At 31.6% G+C, this 24,949-nt stretch overlaps 1 protein-coding gene across 1 annotated transcript; it reads right to left on the reverse strand.

Moving 5' to 3' along the window:
• Positions 1-1,382: 1,382 nt before the first annotated feature.
• Positions 1,383-24,793, reverse strand: LOC128155435 (alpha-1,3-mannosyl-glycoprotein 4-beta-N-acetylglucosaminyltransferase A-like). Its single transcript, XM_052817136.1, has 14 exons — positions 24,769-24,793; positions 21,106-21,278; positions 19,800-19,965; positions 18,538-18,710; positions 16,012-16,145; positions 14,618-14,667; positions 13,774-13,887; positions 12,547-12,622; positions 9,717-9,831; positions 9,485-9,615; positions 9,292-9,399; positions 6,803-6,996; positions 6,339-6,600; positions 1,383-5,535 (listed from the first exon to the last, which is right to left on the reverse strand). The coding sequence occupies exons 2-14, from the start codon at positions 21,191-21,193 to the stop codon at positions 5,494-5,496; spliced, it is 1,653 nt and encodes a 550-aa protein (XP_052673096.1). The 5' UTR covers positions 21,194-21,278; positions 24,769-24,793; the 3' UTR covers positions 1,383-5,493.
• Between the last annotated feature and the right edge of the window lie 156 nt (positions 24,794-24,949).

The following is a 24,949-nucleotide window of genomic DNA, read 5'->3' on the forward strand; positions in this document are numbered from 1 at the left end:
AATAGTGCGTTGTTTAAATGCCATATGTAACATTGGCCACGAATTCACGTACTTGTATTATTTTTCTAAAACGTTCAATTGTTGGGCTAGAAAATGACATTTTTAAAGTCTAGTGGGTCATCTCTCCACATTTTTGTTGATTAAAATCGGTTTAAATTCCATTAAACCGCATTTAGACTATGACAAAAATATGTAGCTCAGACCATATTTTATAAGAGAAAAGGCATTGAAGTTATAAAAACGACACTATTTGGAGGTTTTGACACACATAAGCCAGTTTAAATCAAACTATTACAAGTATTTAAAATATTTAAGGGTTACAAACCGATGTTACGTTAAATATACACTGTTTTTAATTATTTTAAAAAAATTATGAGATTTAATGGTATTTTAATTTTGCAGTATCTAATCATTCCTCATATGGGCATTTTACACGCCTTATTCACCCATCTTCTTCATGTTTCGACCACATTAACTAAATAAAGCATCTAAAAGCATAACTTTCTCTCTCTCTCTGTCTTTCTTTAATCTCTCTTTCCAGTTTCAGGGGCGGATAAATAATTACCTCACCAACCCAATTTTGTTAACTCTCTTTTTTTTTTCATAAACGCTTTCTTACATATATATCCGATATGTCCTATTTTTCTACCAAATAATATATTGGGTTCATATTTCCACGGGCTGTGGTATCATTGCATATTTCTGATAGTCTTTTCTAAATGAATTCAATTGCTCTGCAAACTCCGGGGTTGGGGGTCAGATCCCCTCCTTTCCCATCTAAATCTGTGCTCGAGTTAAAAAGTTTTATGTCGTTCTGTTGCATTATTTGATATACATGTACTTAATTATCATTAGAAATGCGTGTGCAAGTCTGTTAAAATCTTCCTAGATACCTTTTTTGGCTTCTTTTGTTTGGGAATAGGAGAAATATGTACCGTTATTTATTTGTCAAATTTACATTTTTTTTTTATTTGTGAATTCAATTTCATCAATCATTGATCAAAATCAAACAGATAAATAAATAAATAATTATATGACAGCTTGTGTCCAAGTGACAGTAACAGAGTCGAGTCGCAGTGCAATTCGCCAGTATACGTTACGAATCTATTGTATCTGGGTCGTCAGAGAAGAGATAGAAGGGAAACGCTTTATAATACCCAAAACTGACTTAAGACATTTCAGAAGTTGTCTGTTAAGATTAAGCCAATTCATAGCAACATTCTTAATTCTAGTGTTGGTAAAGGAATTCTCATACTGATACATAATACAGTACCACTGCCAGTGTACAAACCAGTAGCTTATATTTCTAGTGTTGACATTCTTCAATATATATACCATTGATTGAATTTAATGTTCAAAAGGAAACAAGACAGTAATTGAATTTAATTTTTTTATTGATTTGGGACCAAATTAAATTTATCACAAAATTATGGCTACACTGAGTGAATGAAATGTACAGCAATTAAAAACCGGGTCTTAGTGGAAAATGGTTTACTATGGTGTACTAAATATTGCCACAAAAACTTGTAAACATTTATCAACAATAATAGAATTAAAAACAATATGTATTTTATGAAAAAAATCCCGCAACAAGATTATCAACAACATTAAGCATATGTGTAACAATGCTGTTTTAATCATGTATATACATCAAACAATCATTTATATAAATGATTATATCTCAAATTCAACAATTTTTAAAATGTGATTTGATTGCTAATGGCACAATTTTCTGCACGCAAACTAAACGTGCAAATTTATAGTGGAATGAATTTTAAGTCTTACCTTTCTTTCTAATATAAAATTTATGTTTTTTTAAAAATCAGAATAAAAGAGCTTTAACAATTAAGATTAAATCGATGAATTTGTAGTAACATGTAAAAAATTCACCAAAACTACAATGAAATTCAAAAGAGGAAAAATGGCTTGCAGACATTGAAGCACAAAAGCAGGATTAAATTGGATAAAAAGAAGGTAGACAAAAAAGTGACAGATATACACATTAATCTTCTACAACCCTTACTGACATTACAAAGTACCCTTACCATAGAGGCAACAATACCCTTGATATTTGGCACCAAGTCGTAACCTTTCATGATCTTTTATAACATCTGCCTTGCGATTATTATTCAAAACTCAAATAGCATACATGTTAATAAATATAGGCATTCTCCTTTTTAACAAATTTGTGCCTGAAAAATGGCAATGGATTTATTAATTGCTAATTTCAGTAATTTTCAAAAACAAATTTCAAGAATGTTTAAATCTTATATATATCAGGAACACTAATGTAATTCAACAAAAATAAGATAGGATATCTTGTTGGTGGTTGTTAAAACAAATGAAATGAATGGAGGGGTGACGAGTATAGGGTCCTTTTAGGAATGGGACATCAAATTGGGGGCAAATATGCTATATTCAAACAACAAGGCCATTTAGTGACTCTATAAATTTAAACTGCCCATTGATTGGATGATTTATACATTGAATAAAACCACTATTTGACTTAATCTTTGGTCTTAAAATGATTCAAATAAAAGATGTATAATTATCAAAATTACATTCAAAAGCAGCATTTCAATTGATGAAAATGTTTTTATGCAGGGAATATTTTTCAAACATGAAGATTACTTGCTGTCAAATCATAAAAAAAAAATATCATCACTTTTATCATATACAAGGTTAGAGTTAATCTAAATGCATATCCAAAATATTTTGAATGCAAAATTTTACTCAGTAAAATCCCTTTTTCTTCATGCTGTATGATTTGATTTAATGAATAATCTTAAAAAGAAAAGAAGTGTTTTTGATTTCGTGCACACTTTAACCTCTACTGCACTAAAATAATCCAATTGTTTGAATTTTCTTAAATCTATGGTGTTGAAAGTTTTTGAAATTCATTTTTGGTGGGTCCAGAATAAATTCAAAGAATTATCCGGTAAGTTACATGTACTAAAAAATTGAAGGGGACCCAGTGTGTCTGCTCAATACATTTCTGCTTAAGGACAATTGATTCTAAAGTAAACAGAAATACTTAAGTGTTTTTAAATAAGTAGCCTCACTCAGAACATACCAGCTGATTTGATTATTTTCTTTTGCTTCGCTCTCAATTGTTATTAAATTTTTTTTTTACATCATTTGACTTAATTCATATAAGCATAGGTGAAAGTGATAGCACTCTTTGTTTTACAAATCGGAACTTAAAAACTTAAATGAGTTTTTAAAAATAAAATCACAGAAAATCTCAATTACTTTAATTACCTGGTAAGACTTTTCTAATAGAAAAAAAAAAATCAATCACACTTAGCGCTTCTTATTAAAAATTCATATCATCTTTGGACAGGAGTCATTGGCATCTTTTTTATCTTTACAATACAATCAATGCCATAAAAGCTTTAGACTAAAATAAGACAGGAAGCTGTGGAGATATCACAGACATGAATTCTACAGATATCTGTACTCCCAATTGGAACTTACTTTCTGGGCCTTTCCGACAACCATAAAAACAATACATGTACTTGTATATCATAGAGGCATCCATAATAACCTCACCCCCAGCCCATACCTTCTTTATACATATGGTACTAAAAGAAATATATGGTACTAAATGCATCATATTGAGATTGATTTAAAATTTAATAAACCCAACAATATAAAAATCAAAAAACCCCAATAAGTCTGTCTTGTTAACTAACACTTCGAATTGATGGGGAGTAACTCCCTTTTATTAAAAAGATATTACAAACTCGTAAAGGAATTATATTTGAGGTATTTTCAAAGCTCTACCAGAAAGGCTCAAGAAATTATGAGAATTGCTGTATCCCTTCACAGGTTGTAAATAAAATGATGATAGAGTATAAAGACACTAGAGATTAAAGCTTCGTCTCTACTCACTATGTACATGTGTGTGAACAGTTCTCATTAAAACGACTCATCTGGTACATGTATTGTCAAACTCTTGGGGGGGGGGGGGGAATTCTTTGGCAAAATTAAAAACACAACTGCAATATTTCAATGTAGACAGTCAAATATACATGTGATTGTATATACATGTAAATATTCAGGCAACAGTGACTAGGAAAAAGAATGGAAAACAAATACATGTGCAATAACCTATGATGTAAAAAAGACATCAAAATGATGTGTACATTGAGTAAATACTAAATATCAAAACAACAGTTTAATTTTCCTCTATGGGAAAAGGAAGACCTCTACATGTTTATCTCTTAATACATCTGTTGTTATCTGTTACCTGATGCTGCTATGAATCCACCTCTTAACTCCTTGTACATGCCACCAATGAGGGATGTAGAGAAAAATACTCTTACATAACTTTTAAAACACACTTTATAAAATCCAAGGTAGTAATAAAATTCAAATCTGGACAAATAAAGCCTATAAAGTAACTGTCTAATAGATATCTAAATTGCCTCAAAGCCTATGAACTGGACAGATAATATCTTATCATTTACAATGTGATTTTAAAAATTAACTATTGTTAATTGCAATTTTCTGCACCAAAGAGACTCTAAGTGCATAAAAATTCAATAAACTGGTGTTATTCTGTTTAATACCGGTAAATGAAATCAATAAGTTCCAAAAAGATTTTTGAAAAACCTTGTCCATTGGTTAATTACGACACTGGTCTCTTCAGATTCCATATGCTTTAACAATTCAAGTTCATAAGATAATATAATCATCAACTTTTCTTTTCCCTTAAAAACCACAATCAATACGTGTAATAGCATTAGCATGAATAATCAACAATTTTTGGTACTATTTAGACATGATGGAAAGGTACAATCATGTTGAATATAAAGTATGTAAAGGTATATATGGCAAATTTATTAAATGATCAAAATTTTGAAAATATTTTGTTTTGTTAACATTGCCTAACTTAGTCTATTTTTGTATTATTCACAATAATGGAAACAATAGATTGATACATTCAGAATGATTGAAAAGGGGATACATGTATTTATTGCTCAGAATCAGATCAAAAATATCTTAACAGAATGACAGAAAAATTATGAGATTAATACCAGAGTGAATGTGTGTATTGGCTTCAACTTTTTTATGCACAGCTGTGTTGTAAATATCCTATGTCTTAATCAAATAATCATCAAATATGAAGATTTATATAGGTACTGGTAAATAACTATGACAGTATGTGATACAATTTAATTGTGAGATACAGAACACCTACCTGCAATCAAATTTGAAAAAAAAACCCAAAAAACAAAGCCTGGGTAATTCAAGCTATATATACCTTTAGATATTCATATTCTCAATACATAATGTATATAACCACAGTATTTCTGGGTATCAATATAAACAACTATCGTCAGTACATGTGCACTTGATTGACTCTGCAGACCTTTCCATCGATGACCAGTGGTCCCTATTTCAATCGCTGTTGGTGGGACAAGAATCAACACACCACGTATAATCAACCCAATTGCATATAAACATTTCAAAAGAAGATGGCCAATGCTAGCTTGGAGGCGTTGATATTTTCCTTTCTTTAATATGGATCTGTAAACAACAAAAAAATGTCCACAAATCTATACCACTTACATGTACTAGGTATTCAATGTACATGTACTAAAAGCAAAAGCAGGATTCATCTATTTGTTTGATATTTTGAACAGTTTTAAAAAGTTTGATATGCCAATTTGTTTCTGCTCTAACTTTCATGTTATGATCCAAATGACATTGTGTGATAGATACACAGGTGGAATTTTAAGAGTGCAATGACTAACCATGGATCATAAACAAGGCTAAATTAACATATGCTCAAGAAATAATGGCCAAATTACAGTAAATCAATATATCAATTTCGAATATAGAACATATGGACAATTTATTTATTTATTTTTTTAACTTTTTAACCATTATTACAATTTTTCTTTTTTCTTTTTTGTGGAGGTGTGGGTGATAGTATGATAGTATAAATACATAAACTGTAAATCAACTTTTATTTGCATTGACTATCATTTGCAATTAATCAATGGCAAACTATACTGCATCAACTAATTCTTGCCATTGTGCTAATCTAGATGATGTTCAATAAAGAGGACATCCATTTATAGGAAAAAATGCTTTGCAATTTAATTAATCACAATGAAACCGAAGATTTGACCAAATTTTGCATTTGCCTGCCTGTTACTTTTGAAAAATTAGTATGATGAAGGACTACAGGCAACAAAGGAGTTCTGGGATGCAGTCACAAAAAAAAATTCTTGGCAAACATTAAGAATTTTCTACAGCTTTAACTCATTCTTATTTAGGAGGTTTTGTCCATTGAGCTTGCTTTACTCTCCATAAACTACTCTCACCTCACTGACAATCATCCAGTTTTCGTTGTCTGCCTCTACTACCACTTTCACACAAGAAATTTTTTCCATATTCTCACTGAACTGTACATGAGCCAGTCCCTCTTTAAATGAAGCGACTACGAGGAAGCCTGAGCTGGTGACTGTGAAGGTGGAATCCTGTAGGGTGGACACAGGTTTGGAGGACTCCACGGGCAGTACAAGCAGAGAGCCATTCACCAAAACATCATCCTTGTGATCAGGATTTCCAGTCCTGATCAAAATCCTTAGAAACAAAATAAACATTCAAATATAGAGCAATATCAGTATCAAATGATATTTGTTTAATCTCTTATCTAATACTGAGGCAAAATCCCAAGATTAATATCTTGGTATGTAGGGAACAGTCTTGCTTGCTTGTAAAGGAAATCTGTTTCTAGTTTTATTTGTTTTGAGTTTGTTGATAAGTGCTGTCTCTGAATACCTACTCCTCTACATGTATTGGTGGGTCCAGCTTGATCTGGATGTAGTCTCCCTTGGCAGGAGTTGTGGCCCAAAACACATCCTCTCCAATGTAAGCTTTGTGCAAAGTAAACTTCTGATAAGCTTTTAATGAAGTTTTTAGATTGGCTCTAGGGTTTACATGAGCTCTATGCAACATCAGCTTTCCAAAGTCTTTTTCCTGAAATTCAAAATACGAAAAATTAATAGCATTAGAGCATAAAATTATTAAATAATATCAGTTGAATCTTCAAGGGTAAGTAAGCTTTATACAATTTATTACGAAATAAAAATACATATATCCATGCAAGTGTTTTTTGCTGTATACCTAGCATGCCTGTCAAAAAAATGACTTTTTCATCATTAAAAATGCATCAATTTCCAACCTATAATATAGAGTTGATTTTTTTATTTCTAATTTTATACAATGGGCAGATAATTCAAATCTCAATTGCAAAACTATGTGACTTCTCACATACAGTACTTCACAATAAGGAGGAGTCTCATACCTCCTTAACAGCATTACACAATATACAGAAAAAAATTTATTTTCACCAAGTAGGAAAGAATATGTGTTAAGATTGTAAGTTGAATTACATATGGCATATGCTTTCTTTACTTATCCGGTAAATCTGCATAGTTTGATAGATGGACTTCTGATAATTGTGAACATTGTATTTCATAACAAAAGGCCAATATATAAATAGTGCCTGTTTGGGAGTGTAACAGTTGAAATTGACACCTCTCGAAAACCATTGTCAACCGACGTGAAACAGAGGTTGACAATGGTTTTCGAGGGGTGTCAATTTCAACTGTTATCCTCCAAAACAGGCACTATTTATTTTATTACACAGAATGTCTTAATTTTAGAGAAATTATTACTGCTTTTATATTGAAATGACGTGAATTCTACGGAGAACCGTACGCGCATAATTTATGCGCATGTAACAATTCGTTGTGTTACCCATTGCCAAGTGTGTTGCTAACCCTGAGGGTAATAGAACGGATTATCATATGCATATAAACCAATCAGATTTCAGTGTTTAACATGAAAGTATAATAATAGGCCTTAACGGTCACCTGAGTAGCATATACCCATGCATACACAAAATTGTCAAGGGGTCTCATATATATGAATTTAATTTTCATTCTCGAGTAGAAAAATGATAAATTTGTAATGACGACCACCTCCCTGCCTGAAATCTTTCAAAAAGGACTATGAAACCTATAATTTTAAAGTGAAAAACTTAAAAGATCATAATGGAGTGCATGACCTGATATTGAAAAGGTGCAAGACTCTGATCAACAATAATTTCCCCACACACCCTGCATTAAGAACCCCTACCCTATATGAGTGTTCTAGCCCTGCCCTAGATTCAAATCCCTACATTGAGAGACATGAAATTTAAAATTTTGATAGACAGCTTTATTTTCTTTCTTTATATGCAGTCAGTTTTTATAGCTAAGAAGATGATTTTTAAAACATTAAATGCAATAACACTATATGACTATTTTGCCCCCACCCTAGAGTCAAAACCCATTCTCTAGAGGACATGACTAGAGTCAAAACCCATTCTCTAGAGGACATGACATGAATAATTTTGGTAGAGGGCTTTCTGGTCTTTTTTTACAGATGCCTGGCAGTGAAGAAGAAGATTTTTAAACATATGCATTAACACTATATGGCCAAATTGAACCCCCCCCCCCCCCCCCCCCCCCCCCCCGGTCCTGAACCCCTGACCCAGGGTCATGAATTTCACAATTTTGGTAGAGGGCTTCATGGACATCATACCCATGCATTTAGTTTTTTAAAAATATATGTGGGAGTAGAGAAGAAGATTTTCTAAGATTTAATACATTTTTACTATATGGCCATATTGGCCCGACCCTAACGCCTGCACACCTGACCCAGGGGCCATAAATTTCACAGTTTATGTAGATGACCTCGTTGACTTCATAACCATGCATTCAGTTGTTTTTTTTACAAATATATGTGGGAGTAGAGAAGAAGATTTTTTAAGATTTAATACATTTTTACTATATTGCCATATTGGCCCCACCCTAGAGCCTGAACAACTGACCCAGGGTCATGAATTTCACAATTTTGGTAGAGGGCTTCATGGACATCATAACTATGCAATCATTTTTTTTTTCTCACTTGTGTGCAAGAGGAAGATTTTTTGGAAATTTTGCTTTTTTTGCATATTTTCCCTCCCATGGCGCCCAAGGCTGATAGAGCCATGAATTTCGCAATTTAGATTCCTCTTACCAGAGAGATGCTTCACACCAAAAATGGCAAGAATTGGTCTTGTAGTTTTTAAAAAGAAGTTAAAAATGTAAAAAAATTTAATGCACGACGGACAACAACAAATGAAAACAGATAGCAATAGGTCACCTGAGTTTACCCAGGTGACCTAAAAATCTGTTGATTTTCCCTAAATTAATGTATTTATACATATTTATATGTGCAACTTACTTTTAGTTTTTGGACTTTTCCTTTTAATGAGGAATGTGTCCCTACATGCTGGAAGAGAGAGGGCTTATATCTCCGACGCATTTCTCCCTTCATTCGATTGCAGTGTTTCTAAATGAGAAAAAAATAAGATTTTTATAAATTCATAAAATATGGACATCAATCAGTCTATCATTTTTTGATTTCTTTGACGTACATGATCCTTTTCTGGGTTGCAAACTTTTACAGCCAGAAAATAATCCAGCAGCCAATCAATGGGCTTGTCCTGGTAAAACATCAAGAAGAACTCCACCATCATCGGCAAGTCGCGCGATTTGAACATTTTGCCTAAAAAAAAAAGAATTAAGTCAATGATCATTTGATTATGAAGTTTAAGGAAATTAAGCTCTAGTTTGAATTAAAATCTAAAAATTTCAAAATTAATATACCTATGAATCCCAGAGTAGAAAACTCCAGCAGTACCCAGGTACTTGAGCTTTGCTGTTCAGCAAATGTTTTCATTATGGAGAAATAGCCTGGCTTGGCAATCACATCATCTTCCAGCTACATTTTACAGAAGTGAGAAATTTCATACTGATAGTAAATTTGAAATCTATATGGATGAATTTACACACTCAGATAATGGAGGCACAGAGCATGTAAAGGAATGTTTACAACATTCCAAACAGTAATGAAATGTATTTATAAGAAGGCATTGAACAAACTCTCAAAAATATCTTTTAACTACCAGTAAGCTAAAAAAAAACACCAAATAAACAATAGCAAAAATATTAATAAAATTCATCCTTTTCCTTCTTCATAGTAATACTTTTTTTTCACATGCTATATTTAAATAGTTGTTTCCACGATATTTTTGTAAAAGCTGGTAAAATAAATCTAACACTGCAACACTTTTGTAAACAATCAAAACTACAGCTACCAACTAACTCATCACAAAAAGAAAGAATTAAAACTGATTAGTACTTCTACATAAATATGAAAAACTTTTGTCAATGCATTATTAATAAATTAATATCCAACAAAATTACACAGCACACAATTTATTTACTATACACTCAGTTAGTACTGTTCATTATGTAGTGATATATTGTGATACAAAGAGATTTATAAAGGGACTTGGTCACGATGTTGGTCAAATTCTATTTTTTCTGTTTTTATTATTTACAATGCTTTAGGAATGCATTTCTAATGATCAAATGAAATTTGAGAGTCAGTCGTAGAGTTATAAGCAAGATACAACAAGGCTCACAAATCTGTCACGAATACAAGGCTTGTGTCCTATTTTTGTTTATATAGGTTTAATATACCAGTAAAAAATCTTTTTCAAGCTATTTTGTCTATTTTTAATCATTCATTTTAAGCATAAATAAACAGTTTCAAATGTTAAAAACATTCATTTTAGGTCTAAAACTCGAATTTTGACTTCAGCATTCAAAATGTAAATAAAGCTTTATCTACATAGCAAATAATTGTAAGCTCTGTAACTTGCTTATAACTCGATGTATGACACTCAAATATCGGGTTCCCTATTAAAAATGCCTTTCCAAAGCATTGTAAACATTAAAATCAGAAAAACAATTTTTGACCAACACCATGGCCATGCTCCTTTAAGACTGATTGACAGGGGTGGTATGTTAGTACTGGATTCCCCACTGGTTCACACTGGTTCCCCACACAGTGGATAGGACTTTTCTGACTTGCATTTCATGTAGTATTGACGTTATGACACATACAATGATATTACAGAGTGGATGTTTATTTTCAACTGCACATATAGCACTGCTGTTTTTTCTTGTTTTGACCTGTGGGGAAAGGTTGAGAAACCTTATTTATTCCCTTGCCTTCCATTTCAATTGACATAATTTCGCAAGTTTACGCATAAAATTTCAACCATAGAAACACCATCATATTGGGTAATCTTGCAAATAAGTACTTCTACAGTGCCATATTTATAGACTTTAAAAGATAAATTCAAATCAAATTTCATCAAGCTTTTAAACACCAACACATAGTGAGTGACTTTTATTTAACAGAAATCTCTGCCTGAATGATCCCCCCTCCCCAAGGTTAAGTTATGTTACAGTTAGGTATTGTCAGGAATAAGATTATCTGATATCATCACAGAAGTGCATTAAAAATGGCTAAACATTGGATAAATGAACAGTGTATGCAGATGAAGAGAAAAGAATACATGATTAGAAAAAGCAAATCAAAATAAAGATAATAAGAAAATACTGTGTCGCACATTTACCAGGACTCTTTTATCTGAAAACATTAACAAACATTCCATGCTAATGCTTGAAAAGTAAAAGTAAATGCAGTAAATGCAGTCAACCACAAGACAATCATACAAAATGGTCACTGATAATCTAATTAGTATAATCTAGTGTTGTCAAATCAGAAGAGGAATTAATATCCGATTAAAATTACACGAAGCACATCTTCGTGGATTTTAAAAATCTCGCTTTTATATGAAACTATATCTGAAAACTAAATGAAACTATGATAAAAATTTGGTGTTTTAATACCATATTCTTGTGACTTGATGCAAAACAGTTTAATTTTGGAATTAAGTACTCGTGTAAAATAAGGAATCTTCTGTATTACCCGGTATCTATAAATTTACTATATAAAATGTATTTTTTATCGATAAATCAAATGCAAGTTAGCAGTTAATATAGCTAGTGCTCATTGACAACACTAGTATTATCATCGAGATTTGTTTCAGTAAAATCATTACCGCCTGGTGTGTTACAAAACCCATTCTTCTTAATGCTTCAGTTAAATTAAGATATGCATGCAAGATTTTCCTTACAAACGATGGACGACGGAAAGAGCCGCCAGTTTATTTCAATTGATAACTTCTATATTTCACGTACAGATATGATTTGGTTTACATTGTCTTAAAGAATGTCCAATTCAAAATTGCTCAGACTTATAAACAGACAAATTATCCTCGATTTTTAATGATCTGTAACTCAGTGAAACCAGAAACTTGTTCATCAAAGTCAGGATAGTTTACACCGAAATCTACAAGAATCATTAATTGTAAGGGCATCATAAGTCAACTATTCTTGCTAGATCTGTCAGAAACTCTAGACCATTGTAGGCGAAAAATCATCCAAATATATTTAGAAGTGGAGACTTCTTGCATTATATGACTTGGATCACACTGAAAGAAGTTCCATTTTTGAAATGAAGTTGTAGACATGCTGACAGAGCATTAGAGGCATATACAAATCACCTTTTAGTTCTTACCTGTACATAATAAACTGCTTTCATTCTAGCATACATCATTAGAAAGGAAAAGTCTAGATTCTGTTTGGTTCTCCATCTGAAATACATGGACATGTACAATAATAAAAGTCAGTGGTAGATTCCAAAAGGATTTATCTATCTACTGGTATTGTTAAAAAAAATTACATAATATACTGCAAACCAACTCTTATTCCATTGATATTAGTGACTGCTTTTGTCATGAAATAAAAAGCTCAAAGGTCATACAGTCCCCTGAGAATTATACAATCCAGTATAGTTTTCACAGATCTAGAATGGCAATCTTATCAAAAGATAAAGCAAAATACATGTACTGGTAAACTAATAGCAGTAACATGTTGCTCAAAAACAAGATTCAAAGGGGTGTATGAATGATCAACAAAATAAGTGTATATCATTGGTGTTCTGAAATTTTATTTTTTATTATTTGATTCCAAATAATAATTTGTTTTTTATTATTTGATTCCAAACAAAGAATCATTACCCGTATCTGTAAATGTAACATACTTCACCAGCAGGCAGGATAAAGTTGTTACATTTCCATTGGTAACATGGAAAGAGGAGCAACTTCCTTAAAATAAGCTCAATCCAGTACAAGATTTGCAAAGAGGTACAACTCAAGTGATTCTCTTTTTCAATATGGCAATAAAATAACTCAGCATTTAACCTGTTGTGTGACTGTGCCTGAGAAACAAAACATTTCTTTCTACACTGAGGTACCGACTATACAGACTTCCAAACTGTCAACCTTGCATCATTCGACCTCAGAGTTACGAATCTACGTGGAAGTTTAGTACAGGTATGGTGTACCAATGAAACTTCCATATGGAAGAATTTGCGGTTTCTTTTTATCAATGATTGTAACTGACATATTTTCAATCACTACATATGGATAATTGAAGAAAGATTCAAAAAGAGATGTTAAAACATTTTTAATGCTTCCTTAGTTGTTTCATATAAAAAAGACAATCATGTAAAAATAGCTACCGTATTATAATTTCAGAAAAAAATTACAAAACACAAGGTTTATTTTTCAGCAGTGGTATCTTAATTTATACCAGCAAGAAACACAATAAGAGAATTTTTATTGTTAAACAAACAAACACAAAACTAAAATTTACTTGATTTCATTGTATACAGTTACAAAAAGAAGTCCATGTGACTAAACCCCAGAAATTGTACTAACTACACTGGATGTACTATACTTACTTTACCCTTTCCTTTGTATCTCCATAGGTTTGCTTGATATTATTAAAATCAGGGTAAAATTCCGCTGGTGGTGATATCAATTCTAACAAACCGCTCTGTAAATGTTGAGGGAATCTAAAAATTAAAAAAAAAAAAACTGTTCATGAAATATAAAAGGAATTTTCAACTGACAAAAAAAAGAGAATGTTATTATTTTAACGTGTTTGAAAAAATCGTATATCAAAATGTTATTTCTGAATAAGACATATTTGGAGAAGAATTCCCAAGTGTGGGCAAATTGAAGACAAATATTTAAACAGTTACATGACATCTTTTGTTAAAAAACCAACAACACCAAAACTTAATTCCTTTTGGAAGAATAAAATAGCACTTCACAACAATATAATGTTCATCTTTCAAGTAAAGCATAGCTACTGTATTTACAAGGAAACTTGATTTGTAATTTAAGAAAATTAGGTTGTAATACATGTAATTATCAATTCAATTCAATTCAATTTATTTTCACTCAAACCGTCAACATGACGGTACATGAGGTACACATATATATATATATATAAATATTTACAAATGTATGTATAGAGTCAGAGGTACATGTACAGTACAAATTAGAGAGAAAAAAATATGAGAAAAAAGTACAAATGTTCAAGGAGGACAGACTGATTCAAAAATTTCATTTATAAATAAACAGAGTTTTTTGAGTTTTTTAAGTTTTAAAGTAGACAATAATTCACAAAATTTAAAAGTGTTTGGTCTTACACAAAATCTAGGTTCCAAGTATTTTTGTATTATCACAACATAATACATAAGGAATAAACAATCATCCATTTTATTCTGGTAAACTTACTGTTTACTTAATTCTCTACCCACTTCTTGCACATACTCAGGATCATTTGGCTGGAAGTAGATTGAAAAAATAGAAGGTGGAAGTTAGAATATGATTGAAAAGTAGAATAACATGAAAAACAAGAGGCCTATGGGCCACATTGCTCACCTGAGCAACAATCCCCATAATAAAATAAGCTTTATGGAGTTATATACAAAATATCTGGACAATGTAGATTAATGTAATCTGTATAAAAAAAATGTTCAAAATTTTTTTCATCTGAATATACTAATGTTCATCGTTAAGCCCCTTTGTAACAGGATAATTAGTCATATCACATATTCAGCATTGCAGTTCTTAAGAAGATCTTAAAAAATTGTTTATATATAAGATTTACATATATATCAAAATTTGAATCCCTTGTGAAGCCAAGGAATTTTCCAGGGGCCAAAGTCTAGCCAATTTTAAAGAATTAACTATTTGTCATAATGCTTGCATATTAGTTTAACCATAGAATAAAACATTTGATTTTTTTTTGAATAATTTAAAATCTTTTCCTTTGCAAAATTGGAGCCCCTTTAGGGTCCCACCCTTATCCTGAAGATTTTGATGAATTTGAATCTACACTATACAAGGTTGCTCTCACTGAACTTATCGCTTTTCTAGGCATTCTATATGGGGTTTTTTTTAGAAGAAGATATATAAATTTTTTATTCTATATATTCCTATGTAAAAATAAGATTCCCATTGTGGCTCCATCCGATCCCTGGGGATCATGACTTTAACAAACTATAATCTACCCTACTTGAGGATGCTTCCACAGAAGTTTCACCTTATTGTGGCCGATAAGTTTCTGAGAAGAAGATTTTTATTGTATATATTCCTTTGTAAAAAATTGGACCTTCCATTGTACCCCTACCCTGTCTTCAGGGATCATGATTTAAACAACTTGAATCTTCATTACCTGGGGATACTTCCATACAAATTCAGCTTTTCTTGTCAAATGGTTTTTGAGAAGAAGATTTTAAAAGATTTTTCTCAATATATTCTTATGTAAAAATTCGACCCCTCATTGTGGCCTCACCCTGTCCCAAGGGATTATGATTTGAACAAACTTGAATCTACACAACCTGAGGATGCTTCCACAGAAGTTTCAGCTTTTCTGGTTTAATGAGTTTTAAGAAGAAGATTTTTATATAAATTTTTCTCTATATATTCCAATCTAAAAATTTGACCGCCATTATGGCCCCTCTCTAACCCCAAGGATCATGGTTTGAACAAATTTGAATATACACTACCTGAGCTCAGGTGAGCTGAACACAAAGGCAATCAAAGAAATAAAGTAACCAGGAGAAAATAGATCACATTTGTGATTGTAATCAACATTCAAATTACAGAACAGTTGAAAGTCCCACCTCTGCTACAAAGACCACAATGAGACACTCCTTCTGTTCCTCCTTAGACATGCCTTGTATCAGGGAGGCCACTGTCTGCTGTAAATAGCTCGTCTTATCCCGACGAATCGTTGGAATTCCAATCACAATAGAGACTGCAAAGATCAAAGAAATACTGGACTTAAATTAAAATTTTCACCTTTAATAATTAAATATACTCCAAGAGATGATATACAGTAAAACACGGTTATAGCGAACACACTAATAATGAATTGATGCTTATAGCGAAGTAAATTTCATTCTCCAAGACTCAATTTCATGTTGTAAACATGACGGATATAACGAATTATGCTTATAACGTAGAAAAATTGCTCGTCCTTGGGACTTCGTTATAAGCATGTTTTACTGTATAACTACACACGTCTTTATTAAAAAAAAAAAAAATTATGTGTGAATTTTCAAATTAATGAAGTTTTAGGTCCACTTGTATGTAATGTTTTATTCATATGTCATAATTGCTATGAAAAAAACACAATAAACTTAACATTGTCATCAATTGTATTTTATTATTTATTTCTACCGGCCAGTTCTTTCACTATACAATGAGAACCAACCCACAATCTTTTTTTGAAAAATAAAAGCTTCAACTAAAATTCTGAATGGCAAAAAACATCAGCATGTGCACACAAAGGTACTTACTGTATATACATGTATAGGGTTATTTTAACTAGTTTTATTTTGCCTACCAGTAATCAGTGTTTGCCACATGTTAAAAATTTATCCATGGCAGGTGTGCAGTACAGCAAAATCACAAATGCACATTTGATCTTTATGTTTTCAATAAGTACTTGGTTGACCATAATATACTGCATAAAAAATCAAAATACGGTAACTAACAACTCATTAAGAAAGTTGCATTTATTGTTCAATTGAGCCATTCATATCTCTATAAATACATCAGTTTCAAAGCAATTTAAAATTGAAACTAGAACTTTCCTAATAGGACTAATACCCCCGGAAGGCTAATTTCAAATGGGACAAATAATTTTACTGAAAAATAGAACCATTTTAACAAGAGCTTGGACTTTGGGTAGTTGTGTTAAACAGCAATGTGAACATGTCTGTCTATTTCATAGTCAGCCACTCAGCCATTGGTCTCTGAAATCAACAAGATTTGTCTGGCATTTAAGCTACGACTATGCAATCGTGGCATATTTTGCATGAAACAGTGTCACTTTTAACTTGTTTTAAGGCAGGAAATAGATGGCTACGTCCAACTGAAAGTCCAAGGTCTTGTTAGGCTTGCGACACATAAATAAAAAAATTCTAGAAAAAAATCAAAATTGTCCGAACTTCAATTTAAATACATATGTAAAATATTAACAAATTCCTGTATCCTCTGATATATTTTTTTTTATTTTATTGTTTTAAAGAAAAAAAACTGAGTGATAATAACCCCTCCCTTTATAGTAAATGAAAATAGCCAAGCAATGCTCTTCCGTGGATAAAACCTTGAATATTTTCTAATCGGAGTCCTGACAGATGCAATTAGTAGTGTAAAATTTTCCTAATTTCTCCTATGGTACAATGGAACTCCATATCAGAAAATCAATCATATAGGACTATGATTTTCTTTGATGAGCTTGTTAAACTTAGATTAACTCCTAAAACATTATCATAATTAGCATACTATGTAAAAATATGTAATAAAGAGAATTTAATATTACATGAATTTTTAAAATTGCCAAAACACTACAATCATATTGAATTTGAATTTTTATTTACATTTATGCATTATAGAGTCACTTCATCAATTTACTTGACTAATAAATTCTAACAGCTCATTAAAATCTTTATTAATAATGATATATTTCCTTATAATGATAGAAACTTTTGGTTTTAGTATATGAAACAATATTAAAATACCCCCAAATCACTGCCCATTTTACAGACTATCAATTTTTCCTAAACACAGGCTCCATCTAAACTATGGCTCAGATAATGGCTCCCTTGGGACAAATGAATTCAGCCACACTTGTCTTTAATGTTTTTATTAGCCCCTAAGAATTCATTAATGACAAACAAAAAGTTTGCATTGTCAGTTGATAAAATACTTACAAAACATAAATTTAGTTAAGAAATAAAGACAAAAACCTCCATCTGGATGTATTTATATAAATATATTTAAGAAAGTTTACCATTAATTTAATCTTTAAGGATTTAACCTCCCTAACTTTTGAACATCAGTGTACAATATATAGGATAAGGAAAATGAAAATTGTCATAAAATCAAATCTAGTTTGATCTTAATAAAAATTGCAGGTACACATCATATGTTCAACATATGTACAAATTTTCAGACTGTTCATGCAGTAGTAGAAAATTCTATAAAGGGGACAAAATTGTGTCTACAGACAGACAGACGGACAGACAGACAGACAGGGTGAATCCAATATATCACCGCTAAACTTTGTTTGTGGGGGTATAAAAATCTCTTTTTTTTTAGGTGTGAGTGTGAAAATAACCACAAAAGAGTATACATCTTACCTCCATATCTGTTCTGAGACAGCTGAAAGCTTGGTCTGAGACTTTGGGGTTTCCCAACAATGTGGGGTAAATATGTAAATAGACTTGGCAGTTGAAGGGAATTATCTGAAGAAATATCACTCATATTGCTGAGTTGTAAGGCCTGGTTGGTTTGAAACAAGTCTGCTATAGATCTGTCAAACAAAGTTCTGAATTAGAATCAAAATCAAATAATATGGAATATACCATGCATATATCATATACAGTAAAACTCGGTTATAGCGAGGTCATAGGGACCAATGGATTTACTTCGTTAAATCCGTAATTCGTTATGGCCGTAGAACGAATTCATAATTATAACAATAGCGAATTCGCTATATACATGCTTTCTTTCACCAGACTATAATTTGGCTAATTGAAGCTTAAAATAAAAATACATTTCTTAAGTACTTCAATAATCGGATTGTGCAATGAAAATTTTATATGAAAATAAATTCATTTAAACTATTATGTTAAATGGTATTAAAAACTTTTTAAACTGTAAGGTAATTCATTATAAAAGTGTTAAATTTCATCCTTATTCACCTCTACAGGACTCAAAATCAGTTTGCTATATCCGTAAATTCTTTATATATATAAATTCTTTATAACCGTAAAATTTTCGAAGATTTGTTAAGAATTTTACCAGGGAGAGAATTCGCTATATCCGTGTTCGTACTAAACAAGTTTTACTGTAGTAATATGCAGATAATTAATTTTTTTATCTTGACACAATACTGTAAACGTATTATATTTGGCGTGTATGATATTTGGCGGAAATTAGTTTTTGAACAAGTTGGTGCGGAGTTGAATTAGCGTATTCATGAATATGACCATTCTTATACATATATGCATGGCATTTAGTGATGTACTTGATTTAGCAGAAGCCGCATTACACCAAAAACGCTAAATAGAATACACAGCCAAATGTAATTTGTTTACAGTAGTTCAGCTTTATTCACCATATACATGATATAAAACCAACAATCAGTTACATTGTTGCTTTGAAGTACACGTACAAGAAGTCTGTGAAGAGTTCTCTTCCTCATTTAAACAAACAACTTGTTATGTCAAAATATGCATGTCACAGATTTTGAATAATAAACACTATCCATATTGTAATTTTTCTTTTTTTGCAAGCATTTAGGAAGTTAGTATATAAGAGGTGGTAGTAACATTGTATCTCTGACGTCTTGTATGAACAGAGTGCACCAACTGCTAGCTAGCTGTCATGTTGGACGTACCTGTTTGTTTGATTAGTTTCCTGCAGAACGCTCCTTAAGATTTGAATGAAATGACTGCGTAGAGTTCTTAGATCCTCCTCCCGTCTCCTGTTGACATGCTCTGCGACCTGTAACCTGTCTTGTACGTCCTCCAGTCCACTAGAATCTGTCCTCGGAAATGGTACATCTGAAATAAAATAATTAAAGTAGGAGCAAGCATGTACAATATAATGAATTCACACTAACGGCAAATCCAGTTCATTGCCCTCTAGTTTTAAAATCTATAGAAAAAAACCCAAAGAGGTTAAATAATGTACTTGCATTATTTTTATATAGAATCAAAATTAGACATCCCTGGCATCTTAATTGCTATGATCATGTTTTCTTGTATACATCATACAGTGTCTAAATTCCCATACTTCTGACAGACTTGAGACAGCTATCAAATGTTGGGAGGCTATTGCCTATATCACAAGTATAATTGTAGTTAAGTTATGTGATAATTAAGAAGTAACTGCATTTCAAATCTCAACAAAATTGTTATTTTGTACCAATTAACATACAAAGCCTGTTTTCTGACCATTATTCTTATCAAGACTGTGTCAGTGTTTGGACTTTTTATAATCAGACAAAGGACATTTCAGTATTATTCATTTTCTGTCTCCAAATCTAAAAGTTATGAACAAGACTTCCATGCATGTTAACTCTATCGCTTTTTAACTTTGTTTCCCGCCTACCCCTTTTACTAGAAAATCTACTGCTTTTCTTCAAAGTATCGATGTTTCACTGTTTTGATAGATAGTCATTTTGGAAGCCATTGTGGTAAAAAATCTCATCTGGTTTGAAATTAGCACATCACTAGTGACTTAAATCGGGGGCAAACAAATGCTTTTTTAAAGCAGAGAAATGATCCGATTTTAAGCATGTGTTTTAAATTGAACAAGGAAGCCACTTCCAGTAAATAATCAAGTTACAGGACATGTTGATCTCCTTGCCAAGAAAGGAAGCTTTGCTATCCACACAAGGCTTTATTGTTGACTGAACACAAAACCTTATTACTTAATTAGCCTTAAAAGCAAAAGTTAATTGTCCCATTTTTGTGAAATTATTTATTAACAAGAGTAGGTTTTGGGCAATGATGACTAATCATAAATATTTCTTGTAATAGATATAAGTATTCTGTTTAATATATAATTAAGATAGATAGGATATACACGTAATAAAGTTAATAAAATTTAAAACTGAATCCAAAAACAATCAAACCGTATAGACCTTCTAAATGGATATATGATAATTAAATAAATGTACTAGTATTCAAACAACTTACTTTGTTTTGTTATTAGTGAGATCCAAAACAGTGGAATAACACAGACACAGAGAATCAAGATAAGAACATTCTTTGGCCTAGCTCTCATTGGAATTCTCTAGTTTTCAATAAACTTGCGTTTTTTGGCTGAAGAGGGACATGGCACAATGGACAGACACAGTTATTCCAAAAATCTGAAATATACAAAAGATGAAAATTACCAATATCATGTAATTTATCCAATAAAAATATTATGTTGGTACACAATACGCATTTGCTAATTAGTGCATTGTACAGGAAGGATACACCTACATGACTATAAACAAGGGGAAGTTTATTTAAAACTTGACCGGCTCAATTTGAATTGCTAAATACCAAACTAGAATCCAATCAACAGATAAGATTACATAACATTCCAAACAAACCTTATCCAAAGTGTAGTCTAACTAGATACGATCCTTTACGAGTAACGAGTGGGTCTTCCGTGTAATTTCTCTCATAAAATATCGATACAAGTAAAGAATCACCCCCCCCCCACACACACTTTCAGGATGATGAATAAAAATCCCTAATTAAGTCAGTAATGGGTGTGGCCATGATTTTTTCAAAGAGATATTGTTACAGTCAACAACTTTGCTTCTATAATGCATTACAAAATCTTTATCATTTTCAAGTTATTTGTAATATACTTTACAGGTCTCTTGGCCCCTAATTTGGGGAGCCAGCCCCTTTTTCTTGATGTCAAACAAAAGATCTTCTTTTTTCTTCTACATGTCTTAACAAAATATTTTTGAGAAAAGAGATAAACTAAGAAAACTATATGCAAATCTAAAATGCTTTTTTATCCTTTTTTTCGAGCCCTACTGAGCTTTGGCGCTTTTTGTGCTTGAGAAATTGTAAATGCCTTCATACATATCTACAATCTGTTGTCTATCATTCTTGAAATTTTGAACTCAATATCTTTTATAGTTTATGAGAACATTCATGGACAAGCGGACCCTCTAAAAATTGTAAAATTGTTAATATTTCAAAACCGGAAGTGATGTCATTATTACAAAAAAATTTCAATAGGTTCAGTTCAATATCTATCAGATCTGAAAATTTCATGTAAATCAAGTAATTTTTGAGAAATCGGGTACACAGAATTTGTAAGGAAAAAAACGCTAGGGAAAAAGAAACCGAATGAAAACAGCGGAAGACCTTAAATATCCTAATTTAAGTTATAGAGATTCCCTAATGCAAAGTTTCACTATCTGAACCAATATAAAAGTAGAAAGAAAATAATGAAAGATTTAGTGGAATCTTTTGGAAATGATTAGTACAATTATATTCTTCTAACAATTTACTACTGATTTCTTTACTTTCCTTGCTTCAGACTCTCTCGTGAACATGCTAACCTACCTCGGAAAACGAAGTTCCAGTATGTTAAACTCAAGCAGATCAAGAGTGATCTTTTTTAATGTAAACAAACTACCTTATTTTAATTTATGGGACTGGTGATGGTGCAAAGAATATGAGAGGCAAGTCAATCATTTTGGGGAATATAATATTTGTCCTGGATGTGTTCATAAATAAGACTAATCCATCTAAAACCAGCACAGATTTTGCGCCATAAAACTTTTTAACATATTAAGGAATTACTGCTGAAGCGAATGTTTGAATATTTTTATTCAAATGAATTTTTAGCATTCAAATATTTGGTCACACTCTTTAACACCCATATGCAGCGGTGTAAACTATGCAGCAATGTGTTATTTCCTCATGATAGAAAAGAGAAACTGGGTTTGTGAACATTCAAATCAATTTGCAAACTCTGTAGAGTTGGTAACAGTAGCCTTTTATATTTATGGGCACACCATTGAACCTAATCAATCACCTATTAAAACGGCAAACATCTATTGGCCTCAATGTTTGTAAAATTAATCATTTCTCCGAAGTTTTGATCTATGACTGCCATCCTTTGAAAGTTAAAGCAGGGTTTACATAGCACAGAGACAAACATTCCAGATTTTTTTTATTCATTAATATGATGAATGTATAATAGCAGAAATACTATCATATTTTGTTAAATATGTTTGAACGTGTAAGTTACAGAGAGATACTTCAACATGATGAGGTCATTATTGGTTTTCTCAAATATATGTACAAAAATCAAATATGGCAGAAAGTTTCAGAATGATTTACATATTAAACTGCGCAGTATATTAATTAAAAGAAGAAATAAATCTTCTGATTGTAGTTGATAAAGATGTAATTTTTTTCTCTCGATCAATATTATTTGTATAGAAAAGTGTGTGTGTGTGTAATAAGCTACCAAGCATGCATAATACTTTGTACATGATGAAGACGTCTATGAATATTTGAATTTGAATAGAACAGCAGTCACGAATATTCGAATATTGATTTATCATATTTGTTTCAGCACTTCAAGGAACTGTACTCAAAGGTTGTCCATCTGAATTTTTATAGACCGGGAGCTACAGAGCTTCAGCTTTTATAAATCAAGCCCATTTGGCAGGATATGTGAGGTCAACCCCACTGTAAGACAATCAAGAAAACCTTGGAAACAGTTCTTTTCATGCAGTTTTTTTGTTTTATCAATAAATAAAGAATTAATTAAAGGGTTTCAATTCCACATAACTTCTGTTTGAGAATCTGTGAAAATTTGGAAACTGTCAAATTCATTCCATAATTAAAATTACATGATATAAAGAATATCTAACCTTCTTATGATGAAAAACATCTTTTAAACAAAACTGTCATCCTGATTATTCATATACAGTAACTGTATAATCATTGGTACAATAAACATTCAAAATAGCATGCATGAAGAACAAACACCATGCAGACACAATGTACACACTCTAGTATACACAACAATGGGACACCATGTCTGGAAGAAGGTTATATCATTGAAATAGCTTTAATGAAAATTTTCTCCAATCTCAGTAAATAATGAATTCTTCTAAATTTATTTCAATGCTAATGGAAAGGTTGGTTGTCATGGATGACTACAGTATACTTTTCTAGATGACTAACATGATGCTTTAATTTTGCACAGAAAAGCATTAATATGAGATGGATTTGAACAAAATTTTAGTCCCATTTCATGAGTTAATTTGGGGTTCCTTATAGGTGGTTAATCTGATAATCAAATTCCTATAGTGGGAAAAACCTGGCCAAACAGAGCAGTGCCCAGGTTCTGCTTATTATCAAGTGAATATGCAGCTGATTATTCTCTTTTGAGAAGTGGACAGGCATAGCCTACAACTATGTAGACTACATGTATGCCTGTCCACTTCTTAAAAGAGAATAGCAGCTGATGTGTGTTGATTGATTGCATTGTTTGACTATACTTTCAATGAATAAATTATTTTGCAAAATTACAATGCTGTTCAATTATCCAACCTTATAAAAATGTACATGGAAAACCGTCATTGAGCTGTTGATTAATAAACAGATAAAAAGAAATTATTAACTAAGTAGAGGTTAGTTTGATAAATAAGGTTTAACTGTTTGACCATGAAAAATTCGTCCTTTCGATTGCTAAATTGTCTTCATGGCCCTTTCAACATACAATATGTCATAACAGATTGTAACTGTTTTCTTAAAATTGCTAAAACTATACTACATTACCGATTAACAGAGTATTCACTCATGATTACTGTAATGTGTAACCCCTACCTTATTCATCCATCACAAACAGGACAGGAAGTAACACCAATTCCGGATAAAAACGGAATATTTTTAATTTGCATTGAGCTCTGTAACATCTGTATTTTACTGTAAGGGAAGGGTATAAAAGGTCAAATATTTATCTTTTTTTTTCTTTACAAAATATAGGCCTCTTACCACGTTTACAGTT

Source organism: Crassostrea angulata, chromosome 7, assembly GCF_025612915.1.
Source record: "Crassostrea angulata isolate pt1a10 chromosome 7, ASM2561291v2, whole genome shotgun sequence".
Lineage (NCBI taxonomy): Eukaryota > Metazoa > Mollusca > Bivalvia > Ostreida > Ostreidae > Magallana > Magallana angulata.

Bases quoted from the DNA above. Each gene is read 5' to 3' on its own strand.
- LOC128155435 (XM_052817136.1), bottom strand. From the start codon at position 21,193: ATGAGAGCTAGGCCAAAGAATGTTCTTATCTTGATTCTCTGTGTCTGT. The intron at 18,711-19,799 runs GTACGTCCAACA...TTTGTTTGACAG, and splicing joins GAAACTAATCAAACAAACAG to ATCTATAGCAGACTTGTTTC. The intron at 13,888-14,617 runs GTAAGTTTACCA...TTTAATTTTTAG, and splicing joins GGTAGAGAATTAAGTAAACA to ATTCCCTCAACATTTACAGA.